The sequence below is a fragment of the Cinclus cinclus genome, chromosome 1, assembly GCF_963662255.1.
Source record: "Cinclus cinclus chromosome 1, bCinCin1.1, whole genome shotgun sequence".
NCBI classification, from domain to species: domain Eukaryota; kingdom Metazoa; phylum Chordata; class Aves; order Passeriformes; family Cinclidae; genus Cinclus; species Cinclus cinclus.
This window is the reverse complement of record NC_085046.1, coordinates 119,002,875-119,021,846: the sequence shown is the minus strand read 5'-3', so window position 1 is coordinate 119,021,846 and position 18,972 is coordinate 119,002,875. Positions and strand designations below refer to the sequence as shown.

Genomic DNA, 18,972 nt, shown 5'->3' with positions numbered 1-18,972 from the left:
CTTTTAACACAGGTCAGCCAGTCCAGAGCCGTGGTAAAAGGTCCTACTCTTTAGTCAGCTAAAAGAAGGAAGAATGAACACAAATTAATGAAGTCTTTAGCAGACGCAGGTCGGGAAAGGTCCAAGTTGGAATTACGGTGTGAATGAACCTGTATGAACAATGGGCATTGAGCTCTTTGCCACTTCAGGACAGGTTCCTGGGATATCTCTCAGCTGAAGAAGAAACCATACCAAGAGTTAAAAGACTCAGGTGGTGTGATGGACCCCATTCACCCTTCTCTGACTTGGGTTCCAGTCTGAGCCTCCTTTGTTATTCCTGCTAATAACTCCAGCCAGCATGGTGGGCTTAAGCCAGGTGTGACCAGGAGGGAGCCCTTGTATATCTTGTTCCTTCTCTTCAGTTTCTCATTCTGTATACTTACCTTGGGGATGAAAAAACACACTTGATTGCATTACAGGGTTTAATTTAAAGGAGCATCTTGGAGTCCAGAGGCTGTAATTCCCATTTCAGTGGGTTGTATTTTTCACTTGGTGTGAGGAAGCCAGCAAAAGAAAAACAGAATCCCTAATCAGAAGTTTGAGACCCTCAGGAGAAAAGAAAAAAAAAAAAAAAAAAGATCAAGCAGAGGATCTTAAGGGACAGGTAGAGAAACATTTGATGGTAGCTGAAGTAGAACATTCTGCCTGAAAGGGTGAAATCTGACAATTGTACACTAGAGTACAACCAGAACATGGAGTGCCCAAAGGACAATCGTGTGAGTGCTGTTTGATGCATCCAGCTGCACCAGCCAGCAAGTAAAAGACCTGAAAAGCTCTGTGTGAGGGCTGTGACTGTGGGCAGGGGTACTGGGCAGGCAGAAGGGTAGACAGAGCGAGGACACCTATGAACCAATGTTTGTGAACCTAGGGAGGGGGGCATGATGTGCTTTCATCAGTGAACATAGAGCTCTACCAGTTAAAGGAGAGGTGGAAACATGGCTGTGTTCATGTCTTACATGGGTACCACGAGTGGGTAGCACCTTGTCCATGGCAGTCTGTGTGACTGAACATGATGGTGTCCTCTGCGTGTGTATCCTGTGTCTGTGTGTCTCTGGCGTTTGTATCCTGTGTCTGTGTGTCTCTGGCGTTTGTGCTCATCTTTGCTGCTGGGTGAACCTGCAAACCATGGCTGCTGTCATTAGACAAATGCTGCCGTGGTTCTTACACGTGAGGGAGGGTGGGCAATAAAACCCAGAGTCAGCCAGTGTGATTGCCAGGAGCACAAGAGGTCACCGTGTCCAGTGATGCTCGGATAACTCCCTGCTCCAGTGGGATGAATGTTTTGTTACTTCTGGAATCCTGTGCATCATTAAAAGATTCTGGCTTTAAAAACACAGGGCACAGGGGACAGGCCAAGTGGCAGTTTGAATGCCATCTGATTGGTGTTTCCCCCACCTCCCCTGAAGTTAGGCACTAAAGGCAGAAACACTCCATGATGAAAGGGGGCTCTGTGCAGAGAAAGGAGCTGAGAGAGCATTCAGACCCTCCTTCCAGATCAGACAGCCAGAGGTAAGGCTCATTGACACAGCAGCAGGAACATTGCTTGGAATGTTTCAGTTCATACTGAATATGCTCTAAACCATTCAACTGCCACTCACTGAGAGTTCATGTAAGAATGAAGAAGGTAGCAAAGACTGGGGAAACTGAGACACCCCCAGTCCCATACAACTGCTGGGGAGGTGAGGCTGCTCCAACTTCTGTCACGTGCCCAGCAATTTCTCCCTAGGAGATATTCTGAGAAGATAGAGGAGGAAACATAGGAAAACTCCCTTATTGCTTGAAAAATATCTCTCCTGTCCAAGTTTCAGGCTATACTTTATCACTTCATTCTACAACTTCTCAGGATGCTGGAAGGACCCACAGTGATCCTGACTGGAGTAATTTATTCAGCTCCCTTCAAACTGTTGACAAAATGTCTTTGAGACACAAGAACAACAGATACTCCTGCCCTTGCTTGTGTATTCACTCAGTGGCTCACCGCAACAAAGGGAAGAGGATTGCATCTCTATGACAGGATTGCTTTGATCCAAATTTTGGACTGGCTCCCCCACATTCTTCATGTGCATATAGTTTTCAGTTAATTGTCTATTCTCAGTGTACTTGAAATGAGTTGAGAGCAATTAATTACTTCTGTGAAGTTGCAGAGCTAATGGTAACACCATTAAAATGTTGCTGTATCCAAAGATACAACTAATACAGGAAAAGGAAACTTTAATCACCTCAATTTGTTTTCCCCTTTTTTTAATAGTCCACCAGCAGATTTAGTTGTTCTTCTACCTATCCTCTTCTCTAGACATCGCAATAAGCTGTCTCTGCTCTGACCTCATCGAAATTGCAGTTCAGGTTATTTCCATGACAGCACCTGGTGCCATCACTGGGGTTCCCATGTCCATGCTGCATTGGTGTAGATGCCAGGGCGCAGGGAGCCCACATGTGGGAAGATGAGCATCAGGGAGTGCTGTGGCACCGTGGTCTTTGGGGGATCACAAGGATGCTCATAGGTGTAGCTTGTGTGTCTGGGAATGTGTAGGAGGCAGGCTGCTTTAAACCTGGAGTAAGAGGGTGTAAGACTGATGAAGAACTCACTCATGTCCAAACTGAGAGGTGACTGAATGCTATGCAAGCAGACTGCAGGGATGCCCCTTGGTGCTTGTCTTTAATATGCATCCCCACATCACTGCAAAAAAGGCATTCACTCTAAAATCCTGCAGCAGGGAAGGGAATCTAATAGACTTCTCTTTTGTAAAAAGGGAAGGGAGGCCCACTAGGCTGGGGCTGTCCACAGTGCTGACTGGACTCTTGGGGGAGCATCTACAAGGCTGCCCTTCTGCTTCCCCAGTGTCTCTCCCCGAGGTCATGACTTTTTTAATGCACTAAATGCCTTTAACCCCTAAGGGGATGTTAAAGCATCTAAAGACTAATCTGCAATATAGTGGCAGTGGGTGCTTCAAGCCCTTTTCCTCTCCTGGACTCTGTGTCATAAGGCTTTTAGTAAAAGGCTTTTGTTTCTGGTCATGTCTACAAATTAGTTTATGAGAATTTTAAAATTTCATGTTGTACTAATTTGACTTAATTTCTTCTGAACCTCTAATGTGAATGTGTCTCCCCTAGTCCATCTCCCTCTTCCTTTGCTGTGATACCCAGACACAGCATAGTCAAAAGATTCCAGATCATCTGGCAACACTTAAATTCTAAATGTAACTCAAATTTTTCTGTGCAATCAGAGCTCAAGGACTTGTTCCTGTAAATCAGATTAGTGCTGGCACTACTTTTATGTTACTGATGCATCAATAAAGTGGTGTTGAAATGCCCAGCTAAAAACAGTTCCCTAAAGCACTACAGCATCAATTCTGTTTTGCAAATAACAGAGGTTTGGCACAAAGCAGAGAAAATTAGAAGAAAAAAAAATTAAAATTGAAAAGACAACTGAAAAATCAGGCCGTTTAAGCTAAGGGACTATCTCAAGCAAATCTTAGAAGGCTGCATTTGTACTTTCTCCTTTAGACTTCTGCATATTAGCTTCCCTGGTGTATTCAGTACTTTTGTCTTGCAGAGGTTGGGATGGAGAATGAGGTTGTAGGTAAGACAATTAGCACAATACATTTAATGCAGACCACAGAAATGTTTTCTGCTCAGCTTTGGGGACAGAGATGTGTTGCACTGGCTATGGAAGGGATCTTGGCAGCTGAGGAAGACTGGATCAGCTCTGTGTCTCTCTCCAGTGGGGTTGTGTGTTTGCATTTGCTATCTTAATGTTTATGTCCTGACTGAAAAAAAAGGAGATTGCAAATGAAAGCTTGAGGTAAGTAGGAATTGCAGTACCTAAAGGAATTAGTGCTGAAAAACCCTCATTGCCCCGGGAAGACAGTGATTCTTTCTCAAACTCTTTATTTCAGAGCACTTCGTTCAAGCCAGATAAGAAATGAGGATTGAAATGATGGCTTCACCTCTGGTCAAGTGCAGGCAGTGACTGTGTCTGGAGCCAAGGTCTCTCTGTCTGGACTGCTTCAAGTGCTTCCTAATGCAGCCCTTCTTTGGGATGAAGACAATATTTCACACAGGATCACATGGAGCTATGCTAATTAATTTTTATAGCCCACCAAATATAACCACTGAAATGGCATTTAAAATTCCAGGAGTTAATCCTGGCTGTGTTCCCCCTCCAGCTGTGTCTGTGTGCAGTTTGGCTCATGCCGTGCTGTGCCCCAGGAAGCCTTATGCTGCCTTTCTCTGAAAACAAAACAGTGTGTGCAAGTCCCCAAGCTCTCTGCAGTGCAGCAGAGTCCATCCTGTCCCTTCCCTCCAGGTGGGTGCAGTGTCACCCAGGTTGGAATGAGCTATTCAAGAGGGAGCTCTACAGTAATACATGCTGTATGGGGTTTTGTCCCGGGCTGAAGATTTGTCCATCTCCCTGCGCCAGCAAGGATGACACTCTGCAAAGTGAACACCAGGGCCCCTAGGATCCTCCAGCCCCTTACAAGTCCCCTTTCCATTGCAATTTTGCCACGTATCCACCTGGAAGGAAGGTGGGATAAACCCTATAAAAACCCGGGATGAAACCATAGATGGGCATCACCCAACATCTCTGCAGGAGGCAAGGGCCAGGTGTCTTCCTCTGGTCCCATCCTGGGCAGGTTAGCATAGGCCTGGCCGTGGAGCCGTGAAAACCCCAGCAGGAGCCCGGTGTTGTGCTAAGCAGCTCGCAGGAAAGCCTCAGGCTAGAGGAAAAGCACCTCAGCACTCTCTGCCCGCGAAGCCTGCAGAGAGAGAGTGCGCTGCTCCTGCTTGTCCAGGTCACTGGTGCTTTTACACTGTTAGTGTAAATCACAGCGGTGTTTTCTGCCTTTCCATGTCCAAACCACACCGCTGCAACCTCCGAGGACACCGTGAGACATCCGTGTGTCCTGCCCAGCAGAACCCTCACCTCCGCAGCAGGTGAGGAGCAGCGCTCCCGCACCCCCGCCTCCTGCGCTGGAGAGAGGCAGAGCCCACGGTGCTGCGGCCGAGCCCCCGGGCCGGGCCTTGGAGAGGCGGAGGGCAGAGCCGGCGGGAGGGAAGGTGGGTCCGGAGGGCTGGACCACCACCACCACCACCACCACCACCACCCCCTGCCCGACGTGGGGAGGGGCGGCCCTGGCTCTCCGTGAGTAGCCGTGGCCCCGCCCCGGGGTAGCCGTGCCTGTCGGGGCAGCACCCCCGCCCTCCCCCGGGGCCGTGCGACCCCCGGGCTGTGTGCTGCCGCCCGTGCCCAACCTCCCCGCCCCGCTCCTCTGGCCGATATAGCCCCGGGGGGCTGGCAAGGGCCCGCCCGCTCGCCCCGACGGCTCCCACGCCTCCGTCCCGTCCCCGCCCCGCACAGGGACCCCGCAGCCGGCGGCACCCAGGTGGCTGCCCCCCTGCTTCCCGGCAGATCCCTCTTCTCCTTCCTGGCCCGGCCCGGCTCTTCCCGACATGGCTCTGTCCCTGGCCGGAGAGCCGGTCCCCGGAGACGGCGGAGACTCGCTCGGGATGAGCCCAGCCGGCCTCGCCTCCTACTACCCTTCTTTCCTCCCTGCCGCCCATTACTTCGAGACAGCTCCCGACTTCTTCCAGCCCCTGAAGCCCCTGGGCGGGCTGGTCTCCTCCGAGCCGTCTCTGCCTCCCTTCACTTTCAGCAGGGTCCCCGCTTTTCTGAGCCAGCCTCCCCCACTGCTCACCGACCCTTTCCCCAGCCTTCCTTTGCCCGTCTACACCGGGATGCCGGCCCCCTTCCCTCCCAGTGAGGGCTCGGTCCTCGGGACGGGGGCCCCGGGGTCGCTCTCGCCCTACCCGAGCCCCCCGCACAGGGCTGCCCGCAGCCCGGGGGCAGACGGGGCGGCGGGGCACAGCTACAGGTACCACTTCACCGAGGAGGAGCTCAACGCGGTGCTCTACGGGACACTCCGGAGCAGCCAGTCCACCGGGAGCCTCCACGCCATCTCGGGGCTCCGGGTGTCCCCCGCCAGCTCGGGTAAGGAGAGAGTGGCACAGGGTGACACTGGGCGACAGATCGCTCCTTGCGGCCAGGTGTGCGGGAGGGTTCGGGGACTGTCCTAAACGGGGTGCAGGCAGCCAGGCTCAAGGGGCATCGCCGGGGGCACGTCGGACTTTCTTTCCCTGCGGTTTTCTTGCATTACGAGCCCACACCTGGGAAAACCCAGGGGATGATTAGGGCTGCGGCCTTTGTCGGGGAGGTAGGAGCCGCTCCTGCAGGGCCGGCGCCGCTCTGAAGAAGGTGTTCCTCTCCCGCAGGAGCTGCGGACTCCGCCGCCCCGCTGCTCGACCGGGACTCGCTGCAGCTGCCCGCAGGTAGGGCCCGGACCGGACCGGACCGGACCGGACCGGCCGCGCTGCCCCCGCCCACCCGCGCCGCGCTCAGCCCCCTGTCACCCGCAGGGCTCTCGGTGCTCCGGGTGGCCTACGGGGACGTGTCCCAGCTCGGAGTCTTCTGTACGGACCCAATCCCGAAAGGAGTCCGCTTCGGCCCCTTCCAAGGCAAAGTGGTCAACACGAGCGAGATCAAGACTTACGACGACAACTCGCTGATGTGGGAGGTAGCGGAGGCGCGGTGGGGCTCACCCCGCACCCCCGACGCGGGGCCGGGGCGAGGCTTTCGGCATCCCCTCTACTGCAGCCTGCAAGAGGGGCTCGGCCCAGTGTGGGTGGTGGGACTGGTGAGAGCGGGACGTGTGCGGAAGGGTCGGTCAAACCTGATCCTTTTTTCTCTGCTCTCCAGATCTTTGAATACGGTGGCTTGAGCCACTTTATAGACGGGAAAGGGGCCGCTGGCAACTGGATGTCTCTGGTGAACTGTGCCAGGTTCCCCGAGGAGCAGAATTTGACGGCTATCCAGTGCCAGGGACAAATCTTCTACGAGAGCTGCAAGGAAATCTTCCCGAAGCAGGAGCTGTTGGTGTGGTACGGCGATTGCTACGTGCAATTTCTGGGCATCCCCATCAGCTTGAAGGGCATGGTGGAGGGGAAGAAACCCCCGCAGCACCCCGAAGGTGAGCCTGCCAGCAACTCCTTGGGCGACACTGCCCCTTTATCCCACGGACGTGTGCCTGGATTAGATTCACACGAAGGGAGGTAAAGAAATACAGGCATCACCTTTGTCCAGCTGTTTTACTTTAAAGGCTCCCCAGACCCTGCGATGAGGTGGTGGGTGCCGGTGGTCCCGCAGCCCCGGTGCCTCGGGTGTGCTCGCCATCCCGGGGAGCCGATTCCCGGCCGCCCCTTCCTGCAGCATCCAGCAGCCCGAATCAGCAGCAGCTTCCCCTCAGCTCCGGGGAGACCGGGAGCTGCCGGCAGAGAGGTGCAAGAGGCTCCCCTTTCTTCCTCCGGCAGCCCGCTCCCAGTCCGCGATTCCTCTGGGATTTAAAGTGCTCTTTGGTCTAACGACTGGAAAACATCTGGTGGTCCTGGGCTGAGCTTGCCTCGGCCCCGCAGCGCCGTTGTTCAGGGTCCCGTTCTGGGAGGCTTTTCGGGCTTATTGCAGTTTTGGTCCTGTTTCATCTTACGATTGCACACCTGACTTTCATGTTATTAGCGCTCTCAGTAAATGGGGCAGGCTGAAGTCGTTCCGATTCCGTAATGCCAATATTGCTTGCAAAAGAAATGTCAAATGCACTTAAGCCAGAGTGAGGGGAGGGTAGTTCTATTCGTAATGTACAGAGAGTATGATGTTCTTATAAGCAAAACTCATGTATGGAGAAAACAGATTTGTACCGCTGCTAGAAGAGCTGGAGCAGGGAAGGGGGGGATCGGCCGGGTGCAGCAGAAAAGGAGAGAAGTAAATTGGCATGAAAATTTGGCATGGAAAATTTTGTCCCTGTTGTCTTGAAGTGTCTGATTTAGAGAGATGCTAAATTGCTCATTTCATCTTAAGGCTTAAGCTAAAGGTACCTTTATTAAAGATAGAAAAGGATGTATAAAAGTCTGAAAAATTTCTGGTGTTTTTCCTAAATTCAGCTGTTAAAAATGAATTGAAATACAAAAACCGAAACAAATCAAAAAGCCAAATAAACATGTTGTTTTGTTCGATGGTTTTTTGCTAACGATAGAAAAGGTGTGCAAAATTATTTTTCCTTTTGGGATGATAGGTAAAATTTGCGGACAATTCTTGATAAGCAATATCTCTCAATGGTTCAGTACGGGGAGAAGGTTTTTATGTGGGACTCTGAGTTGTTCTTTCACACGTTTTCTTGCTATTTATGGATATACAAGGCTATTTTTTTGCTGAAGTTAGTAGCTAGACCGAATAATTTTAGCAGACTGTGGGCTTTAGTTTGTTCCCCTCTAAAAAAAACGCAAGGCGGGGGGGGGGGCGGGGGGTTGAGCATTGCGGTCGCTCAGGAGACACGGCACGTATTTTGTTAACGATATTGCCAGCATCCGTTTACAGTCATTGCCCTCTCAGAGACTTAAAATTCCCCGTAGGGGTCCCAGCTCTGACAAGGATGCAGATTTGATCTGAATCCCTTTTGCCGGGGTCTAACGGAGAGGTGGCATTTCCATTCTGCTGTACAGAAGCCGGGGAGAGCTTCAAGTGTGAGCGCTGCGGCAAAGTTTTTGCCTACAAGTACTACCGGGACAAACACCTCAAGTACACCCGCTGCGTGGACCAGGGGGACCGCAAATTTCCTTGTCACCTTTGTGACCGATCCTTTGAAAAAAGAGACAGGCTGAGGATCCATATTCTCCACGTTCACGAGAAGCACAGACCTCACAAGGTGAGCCTGCTCCCGGGTCTCTCCTCAGTCACTGCCTCTTCTGAGGGTACTTAATAAGAAGGTTTTTTGGGGTTTTTTGGTCCAGATAAGACGGCGATAATGTTCCTCCTCCTCCAGTTTCCCAGGCAGTTTCCTGGTGGGACTGCTCAGGAAGAGCTTGTCATGTGCAGAAAAGCTTGGTTAAAGAAATGTGATGGATTTACATTGGGAAAATAAACCTCACACACCCAGTGAGAGTTTAAAAGAAACAAGAGTTTCTCCTGGGCTTTTTGGATGTTTGCATAGGAGTGTTGCTCCTTTTCTTATACGGTGTGGGGTTAACTTGTGTTTAAAAGCACTTGGCTTGTCCAGAATCAGGGGAGAGATGTCTCATGTCTGCTTCCCACACCCCACCCTTCGGTCGGAGTACTGACCACAGTTTTATCTCTGTGTTGGACCAATCAGGGTTTAAAAGTTTTACAGTGTGAAGCAGATTTTCAATTAATGAAAGCAAATCTTCGAGATGCTTTACTCATCTCCACTTAACACCTTGCTTCTACACCAGTTTTCTTTAGCAGCACCGGGAATGGAAAATTCAGACTTTTTCTAAAACCTTGGGAAGGGCAAGTTCTAGTGCTTGAAATGGCACAGTTAAATCAGTCCTCAGAATTATCCAAATACCTATTTTGTACATCATCCTACAATGTGTATTTTTTCAGAAAAATATTTTATAACTATATAAATACTTTCAGAAAATTATAAATATTTTATAACTATATTACAATGTCAGAATATATGCATGGAATTAGTAACAGATAAAAATATTCCATGAAATATGAGGTATTAAATACTATGCAATTCCTTTCCTTTACCTTGCCTTGGTAAATTTAAGATTATTTTATTCTTTGGTTAGTTTATCTTTTAGGGAAAACATTAAAACTGGGGCTAGATTTATGCATCTATTTTAAAGTAATTTTACAGAAATTTTCAGATTTTTATTACTGAAAATCAATATTGTCTGCTCTGAATAATCATTTTTTTATTTAAACAATTTTAACACAAATTATTCGAAATTTTACATGGTTTTAATACACATGTACATATGGAGGCAAACCTGTTCTTAAAACCAGACTAAACTTCTGGGTATTTCAATTCACTGCAGCTTAAAATTAGTATTGTGTTTACACATAAATATACAAACGCATGTGTGTATCTAGATTACATGTAAGAAATGTGCACATCATCCACATACTTATTTTTTCCTTTTAAGTATGCAGTGACATGCTTCCTTTTAACTCTATTCCTTTTTGTTTGTTTGTTTGTTTCCCAGTGCTCTGTATGTGGGAAGAGTTTTTCTCAATCCTCCAGCCTGAACAAGCACATGAGGGTTCACTCTGGGGAGCGCCCCTACAAATGTGTCTACTGCAACAAGGTAAGGCAAAGCCCTGCCCCATCCCTCCCTCTGCTGTGCTTTGTTTCTTCTCTGTTTTCTTTCAAGGAAATGCTTTGTATTTAACTGGTAACCAGACAAGTGGGTGTATATTCTGGGCAGTTGTGAGGTAAGGTGTCAGGACTGGATGAGACTGAAGAAACAGGTTCTGGTCTCCCTCTGACATGGAATTTGTGGTACTTACCACCAGCTCAGTGATCTGCTGCAGAAATAAGGTCTGGGGGAGCTTGAGAGCATTTAAAATACCATCCAAACCATACAGCTAGATCCAGTATCCCACTTTTTCATCAGATAGGTAATTTTTGGTGTTGAAGACACTGCTTCTGGACTGCAGTAAACAGATTTGGTCTATGAACTGAACCGTCTCAATATGAATTTGTACATGCTTACCTTGAAATATCAGGGCTGTTGATGGGCGGATGGCCATGGGAGTGTCACTTAAAAAAGAGCACAATACAGTCCTGATCAAAGGACTGTGTTCTGCTGTTACTGCCCATCACAGAAGGGATGTTTCAGGTGAGCTCTCCATGTGAAAGTGCTGGCAGCTCTCACAGCAGTCAGCATGTGGCTGACTGGCAGCTGGAGGATGAATATTGGTAGGGCTCCAGGTGCTGTGGAGTGTCCATGCAATGCAGAAGCCCTATGAGCAATGGTACCCTGCTCCTGATTCTGTAGAGAGAGAAGTTTTGTTTATGACTGGCTGGACTAACACAAAGCTGAAATGTCCTGTTGTAAAGAGTCTCAGAGGAAACTCCTTTTGGCTATTGTAATTTTTTTGTCTCCCCATGATCCTGAACATACTTGTTTGAAGGGATTAGGATGGAATATCATCCTTAATTTTCTGATCACTAAAGGAGGTAGCAGAGCTTTATAGGTTGCTCTGTAAAGAGATCTCCAGGGACAATAGACCAGTCTCCAGTCACTTCTGGTTGCACTGTTGTGGACTGGATTGTTGTGGACTATTAGTCCTCAGGCTGCAGGATGCAGCTATTCCAGGACATAGCCATCATTTCTGAGGCTGAAAAAACAGGGTCTACTTTAATGAATCCCCACTGGCTCCTCGTATGAAATTATGATTTTTTCTTTTCCACCTCTAGCAGTGCCTTTGCTTTTCCAGCTGCTTTGCTGGAAATCAATGGTCACTTATTTCAGGAACATTGTGAGATTAAAGGAACAATGCTGGGTCAACATCACCGTTCTCTTCCCAAAACATATTTTTGCCCTTGATATACACCTCCAAGGACTTACATATGGGAGTCTGTGATCTTTTTGTACTCTAAGGTTGCTAGTGAAAGGGTAGCTAAGATGTACTGCTGTTTGCTGTGAAAACTTATTAGAGGGCATTTATTTTGTGTGGTCAGTGAAGGGCCTGAAGTTGTGGCTCTCTGGATAAGACAAAGTGGGGAAAACTTGGGCAACTTTACAACATTGCTGTTCAAATTTTAATTTTGTCCCCAAATTTTAGTTTTATCCCCAAATAGAGGAGAAGTCTTTGACTTTGCTACCTAAATGTATTAGTGGTAGGGGAACAGGCTGGAGACTCTGCCTGCAGAAAGAGTATGATGGAGCAGGGAAAATGAACCTGTAAATTATGGATGGTTGACTGCATGGATGAATTTTAGCAGCTGACTTCCAAGACAGTCAAAGGGTTTAACTTCAAAAACTGGAAGGAAAGCCTGCACTGTGTTTCCCAAACATAAAGGAGCTGTAAAGCTAATTAGGGCAGTATTGACTTCCTCCCTGTGTCATATAGAACGTATTTACGGGTGTCTTTGGTCAGAAATCTTTCTCTGAGCTTCATCTATCTCCATGGACTCAGACACAGCTGTATAGCAGTAGCTGTTGCATTCGATTCCTCGTTGGTGGGAGTTTTCAGTAATTTTTTCCACTTACCTGAGGATGTGAGCTATTTCAGGACTTAATTTTCAGGGTAATGTGCTTCTGATGGGGTCTGGGTTAGCTGAAGGTGGGAATCGCACACGTGAAAGCAAATTATTTCCTGCAACTCCATCTCCTTTCCGATGATCCCCGCTCTTTCAGGCATTCACAGCATCCAGCATCCTGCGCACTCACATCCGCCAGCACTCGGGGGAGAAGCCCTTCAAGTGCAAGCACTGTGGCAAAGCCTTCGCCTCGCACGCCGCCCACGACAGCCACGTGCGGCGCACGCACAGCAAGGACAAGGGCTGCACGTGCTCCGTGTGCGGCCAGCACTTCCCCGAGCAGGAGGATTGCAACTTCCACATGAAGATCCACGCTGCTCATTAGTCGGGAGCCCTGCGGACGTGTCCCGGAGTGGCTCACGTGTGTATGGGATCTGTGTGTATCTGAGCGTGCGTGGCTGTGTGCGCAGCGCAGGAGGTGACACCTGCAGTGGCTCTTGGGGTAGATCTGGTCTCTGGACCTGGGGCACATGAGTGAGCACAGGGAACAGGGTACACCCTGATGCCGCTCTCCCTCCCCTCCCATACCCTAATCTCTAAAGGCAGGAGGGAATTCTACATCCCCAAACCCCTTTGTTCACAAATATCACTGTGAGGAGTGTTTCTGGGTCTCTAATGCCTGTGGGCTGCCTGGTGCAGTCTGTATCAAAGTTTGTGCGTGGGATGTTTTTATCAGGTGCATTTCTCAAAGCTGATTTAACCTGTTTGTGTTGTTTAGACACATGACCACAGGTAAATGGTCTTCTTACCCTTAACCTTTCTTTTAGTGATGTTTTATTTAAATACAAACTTCCTCAGAGATACTGACTGCTGGACCAACAGAGAGCTACTTTAAATAATTCAGTTGCTGGGAGACAGAGCTCCAGGACTGTGAGAGCAACTCTTCCAGAAGTGCAGGATGCTGGTTAACCGAGAGGGAGAGGTAATGGGATGCGGTAAGATACATATGCAGGCCTGATAATCCCAGCTACCAGAGACAGTGGAGGTTGGTTTTGTCTTCTCAAAAGTTTGGAGGGCCAAGCTCTCATCAGTGAGCCATTGGGTGGATAAAATGAGCAGTCCAGTGGCCTCACAGAGGTGTTTCATTGTGGACTCAGAGCAGGCCAGGAGGAAGCACAATCCCAGCAGTGGGCTCTTCTTTCTGAACTTCTCTGGTCCTGGTCAGGTGAATCTTTGCAGTGAACCCTGATATGAAAGGTGGACCCCTCTGCTTCCTCCTGGCTTTTTGTTGGATGACTGTTCTAGTGGCACTCCCTTCCTTTGCTCAAAATATAAGACTTGAAGTATCAAATAAGTGATATCAGGACACCTCAGTACCTAGAACTCTGCACATGAAATTCCTTCCCCAGCCTGCAGGAAAGGTTTTGCTTCCATGGGAGGACTAGAAAGTGTCATCCTCCCTGTCTCTCTGACCATACAAGCAAAGCAGGAGTGATTTGTGCAGGTTTATGTGCTTTCAAAATTAAGAATTCTTAAGAAAGTGGCATTCCATATCAATGTGAAATCTGAACTTAGGAGGCTTAACAAAAAGCCTGTGCCGAAGAACTGCTCAGAATAGGGAGTGCTGTAATTGGTATAGAAGTTTTTATTATCACTAAGTGACCGCCGGGACTGGAGGAGGCTGTGAACATGACAGGGCTCACTGTGTCAGAGGGAATGTGTGTTGCATCCAGGAGGAATAATGGAATTCCTTTCTGTAGCTAGTTGATACACACAGGTTTTCAGTTCAGTTTTACTGGGTTGACAGAATTCTCTTTGAAGTATCCTAGATCAGCTATGATTAACAAGAATACTGTACAAAAACCAAAGTTTTTATTTTGTGTCAACTTTACAGTCTCTTTAAATACAGCATAGAAATACAAAAAATGTTGCTTCTACATATAATTATATTGTGCTGATACTGTATCCTTGAATGTATTGATTTGCACTATTTTTATAATTTTTTTGTATCTTAAGTTGCTCTGTTCTCATTGTTTTCATGAAAAAAATATTTTTTAGATATTTATTGAATCACTTAGTGGTAAACAAAATACTGAGTCCCAACGCTAGGCAGTATCTGAAATAAGCAAGTCCATTTGTATTGTAAGTTTATACATGTACATTTTAGGGTAGAATGAAAATCATGCTCTGATTACTGGGGTTTTTTCTTATTTTAATACCAAATATTACTATAATACAGCAGGCTAACTTTTTTACACATTGAAGGCTGAATCCCTGCCCCCTAAATAGGTAAAATTCACTCCTGAACAGAAAATTATGACAGTACTTATGTGCACAAACCATGCTGTAGAACAGATAGGGGAACTGAACCTTTGTTCCAGCTGCCTGCTGTTAGGAGGATAGATACAAGCATACAAAATCCTGGCCAACACATACAAGAATTATGTGTGTGAAGTTTTTATTAATTTGGCCTCTTAAAAAAAAAAAAATGAGGATTTGGGGAAATTAACTACCTACTAATGAAGAAAATGTTATGGCTAGGAATAGCATTGAAGTAATGTGAAATACCTGGTTAACTTCCCATGCAGGTAACATCTTTTTTTGTTCTGAATTCAAATGGTGCCTCTGTAGTGCTCTTGTGTGCATTTTCTTTTTCTTGAAAAAACCTCAGATGTCTTGTACTAAATTATTTGCACCTTTTTATAATATTTGATGTGCTGTCTGTAAAGGAGTATGTGAAGGGTTGTACTCGTGATTGAGGGTACTGGATGGCTTGCACATTAAAACTGTACGTGTAAGTTTTGGTGATAATTATTGTGAAGTAAACCACACCATGAAAAGCCAGTGTCCATAAAGGAGAAAGGAGTCCTGCAACTTTATTTGAATAAAGGGAGAGAGGGCCACAGAAGCTGTAGTCAAACTGTCTGAGTTCTGTAACAAACTTGCAGCTTGAGGTTGATAGAGACATTAAGACACATCTCAAAGACATTACCACCCATTTTTCCTAAAGACCCTCAACCATCGAGTTGTTTGTAAAGTCATTAGCACCCATATTTCCTATTATTATTACATTTACATTCATACAAATAATGAAAATAAATTTTTGGAGGTCACAGTATACTAATGGGCTGTGCTAAATGGTTTTGGGCCAGATGCACAGAGCTATGTATTTGAGGTACTAGCAAGTGGATGAAGGATGTTTTCTGTGTCATTTGTAAGCCATTACAGAATCAAACTGTTGCTTTTTGGGAATTCTAGTCCTTGTCCTGCTGGGCAGCAGCTGACTGCACAAGAAGTCAAAGGCACCCAGTGTCTTGATGGATTTTGGATTGAAGTGTCCCAGCAGTTCATGAAAGCTGAGGCCATTCAGCTCTGGACTGAGTTCACTCCCACTTGCAAGCAAGATGATGGATCCAGATTGAGCACTAAAGAAAGGAATTAAACTACCTTGTAGCATTTAACTGCCCTATGGAGTCATCCTCTCCCTTTTGAATAGCAAGTCCCAGCTGTGCTGGGGCTGGGGACAGTGAGGATGGCACTTGGCTCTGCACACTTCACAGCAGGGTGGGGAGAAATGGATAAGGAGGGAGGTTATGCTGAGCCGCCTGCCAGACCACTGCAGGTTTTAGTTTTCTGAAACGAAAATGTACTGATTGTTGGAGCAAAGGGATTTCTGTTCTTTCCAGATGGGTTTAGGAGAGATTAGGGAATCCTCCTGTGGTGTACCTGTACCCTATGTATGTCCAGTGGGCTGAGGTTTTCTCCCCTGAGGATTTGCACATTTGCTTGCTTCTTTTGTGACTGTGCTCTCAGCAGCTGAGTGAATGTGTGCAGCTCCAGCCAGCCCAGCCAGCAGTGGGATTTTGGCCATTTATACACTCAGATAAGAAGGGGGAAGACAGAGGGGGCTTGTGTGCATGCTGAGCATTTTTTATCTGGCAGGTTCCCAGAACTGGACTGCACAGAAGGACATGTGCATGAAGGAGGCTGCACTGCAAGGTCAGCAGGAAAAAGAATATTCGTGGCCATGTGTAAAGGCTTAGACCTTGTGCTGGTCAGCCCTGTCTGCCAGGTCTGTCCTGAGCAGGCACTGTAGTGCTCCATGCTGCTGCAGCTATTTCTGAGCTGAGGCAGCAGAAAGGACATCCCTGCAGCTCTCAGGAGGATGGGCTGTGGCTTTACACCCTGTACTAAATCCATCTCTTCCATTTCTTGTCATCTTCAAATATAGGGCAGGAGTGTCATTTTCCGTGGCAGTAACAATACAGTGATACAGTATGTGTAATAGGTACCCATGTTTCTCACTTAACTGGCTGTGGGGTGGTGTCCCTGTTCACTGCATTCATTAAGGCAAAGGATGTGTGTGCACCCTGGCTCTTCCTTTAACTCGGACTAAAAATGGTCCTGCCAAAGGGAGCAGCAAGACAAGGCCCTGGGACTAATCAGTCCTGCAAGACACTAGCTTTTAAGTATTCTGCATTAACTCTGTCAGAGTTTGTTAAATGTTAATGGAAAGTGATCTAAATAGAAACCAGAGTTTGAGGGCAATCAACTCTTTTGTGAGAAGAGAGGGGTGCAGGGAGAGAGACTGAGACTAACTCCTCAAATTCTCCTCCTGGGGAAAGGACAATGGGGAGACAAAAAAAAAAAAAAAAAAAAGGTGGTCCCAGAGCTCAGTCTTGCAAGTGTGAGAGAACAAAAGGCCTGGCCACTGACATCTGCTGCCTCTAGCATCCCCTGCATATTCCTGTTTTTCAAGCACCTGGTTCCTAGCCCCTGCTGTCCCAGTCCCTGTCCTGCTGCTCTCTGGAGAACAGGGAGGTGGTTAACTAATGAAGGAAGGTGAAAAGCAGCAAGGAGCTTAATGAATTTAAGCTAATGCCACAAACAAATATTGGTCAGTGCCAAATTGTCCATTAAACAAGAGAGATCATTCATCAGAGGAGCCCTGACTGGCTGTCCCCTCCTTAAGAAAGCCATTCCTTGGGTCCCCAGTTTCCTACAGGCCTTTGCAGCAAGTGCAGGTGCTTGTTTCACCCCTACAGACACAGATACAGTCACTGTCATCTTCACTTCCATTTCTCTCCTGATGCACATGCCCTTGCACATTCTCCCTTCTGTCTCTCCTTAGCACACGTAGAACAGGACCTTGGGCACATGAGTGGTGTGAGTCTCTGTCTTTGCTCTCTTCTTTTGCTCTTTTTCTTAGGTGAAACACGTCCAGGCTTTCAGTCTGTGTTTGTATGGCATTTGACTCAAGCTTTAAAGAGGCTTCATCTCCACCCGTGAGTGCCTTTTCTGAAAAGCTTGCCCCTTCCACACTTCCTGGCGTTGGATGTTGACGACCAGGGCTATGCAGCAGCACCAGAGGAGAGTCACAGCACCTCTGCCTGTCCTGCAGTGGGACTGAGTGACTCTATTTGTTCTCCATCCCTTGTTGCAGGGGCTGTCCTGAAACCCCAGCTCATCTCCACTGCAGCAGTGGCAAACCAGACCTAAACTCACAGGACTAATCTTTGTCACAGGAGTAACCTCTGGCTGGCCCAGCAATTCAGTAGTGTAGAGAGCAATTTTGAATGCTGCGGTGTGAGAATGACACACAGTCCTGCAAACCACAGGTGTTATCAGCCTGCAGAGTAGCAGTGAGAAAATGCAATCCTCCCACTTTGACTGCAGGACTTGAGCAGAGCTGGTAGGAGATACCTTAGTAATAAACAGAAATGCAGGAGCAAAGAGAGCCTCCACTGGGAATGAAGGAAGGAGAAAGAGATTATACTTGGATTATACTGGCCAAAAAGTGCAATTCACTGAAGTGAAATCAAGTGGTGAGGCTCATGCTTCCTCGAGAGTAAGGGTAAGCCCATCCTCTAGCTAAATCTAAGTGGTGTTAGTGGTATTCCCTCTGGAGCTGCAGAGGGTCAGTACAGTGGTGATGGGGATGTGTGAAAACTCACTTCCCAGAGAAATTTTGCTTTCCCACAAGTGCCCCCAGTGCAGTGGCCAGGGCTGCCTCAGCAGTGGTGCTGAGGGCCAGCTGAGGGATTACCTGTATTGATTCTCTGATAGATGTCAAGGTGGAGGGAAAGACTACTCTGCCACAAGCTTGGAGCTCTTAGCTGAGCAGAAGCATAAACACCCCATTAAAGGTTTCATTCAATAGCAATCTTTACTGAAGTAAATGGACAACAGCCATCCCCCCTGCCCCCATCCCCTAATGTGAGAGCCATTACGGAGCAGGAAGGCAGCACACAGGAATGTGTATTTCTGTAGTATCAGTTTCACCAATAGACTCTTTTAAAGAAAAGTGGATTTGATTTTCATTTTTTTTTTGTCAGAGTTGTGAAAATGCACATGAAAAAACCCAAGGGAAATACATTATTTTTCTTGAGCCTCCCCCCAGAGCTTGATGTATGGCTGTTTCCCACTGATGTACCCATCAGTCAGCAGAGTGAGAACCTGGGCTGGCAGCATCCTGCTCCTGCTGCTCCTGGGGATGGTCATGACAGGAGCAGGAAGTGCTGGAGATGGCAGTGCTGAAGGATGCTGGAGAGATTGGGGGCTTTCCCATCCATGAGCCATGTGCAGTGCTGGAAGAGAGACAGATGGGCCCCTGGAGGGCAGGATTTTACTCTCCTGGTGTGGCTGGAGCCTTCTTGAAAGCTTCTTTCCTCATGCTGGCAGGGAAAGAAGGCTTCACACCATGGCTCTGAAGGCGGCAGTGAACCCAAACATGTCCCTGCTGGGCACCTTTGCTCCACACATTGTAACGAGGCTGATTCAGAAATTTGCTAGACAAAACCAGTTTTCCTCTCTCAACTTTGGTGGACCTTCAGTCAAGAGTAGTATGAAGCCTTGTATGGATATTAATATA

The 18,972-nt window shown here is 47.7% G+C and overlaps 1 protein-coding gene across 1 annotated transcript; it reads left to right on the top strand.

Annotated features, from left to right (window-relative positions):
- The first annotated feature begins 5,490 nt into the window (after positions 1–5,490).
- PRDM14 (PR/SET domain 14) lies at positions 5,491–12,486 on the top strand. Its single transcript, XM_062514527.1, has 8 exons — positions 5,491–5,728; positions 5,819–6,028; positions 6,313–6,366; positions 6,454–6,611; positions 6,794–7,064; positions 8,587–8,789; positions 10,099–10,200; positions 12,259–12,486. Exons 1-8 carry the CDS (start codon positions 5,491–5,493, stop codon positions 12,484–12,486), a joined length of 1,464 nt encoding a protein of 487 aa, XP_062370511.1.
- Positions 12,487–18,972: the final 6,486 nt, after the last annotated feature.

Excerpts from the sequence above, each read along its gene's own strand:
- PRDM14 (XM_062514527.1), top strand. The coding sequence starts at position 5,491 with ATGGCTCTGTCCCTGGCCGGAGAGCCGGTCCCCGGAGACGGCGGAGAC. Across the intron at positions 5,729-5,818 it reads TCTGAGCCAGCCTCCCCCAC|CGGGGGCCCCGGGGTCGCTC; the intron begins TGCTCACCGACC and ends CGGTCCTCGGGA. Across the intron at positions 6,029-6,312 it reads GGTGTCCCCCGCCAGCTCGG|CTGCGGACTCCGCCGCCCCG; the intron begins GTAAGGAGAGAG and ends CTCCCGCAGGAG.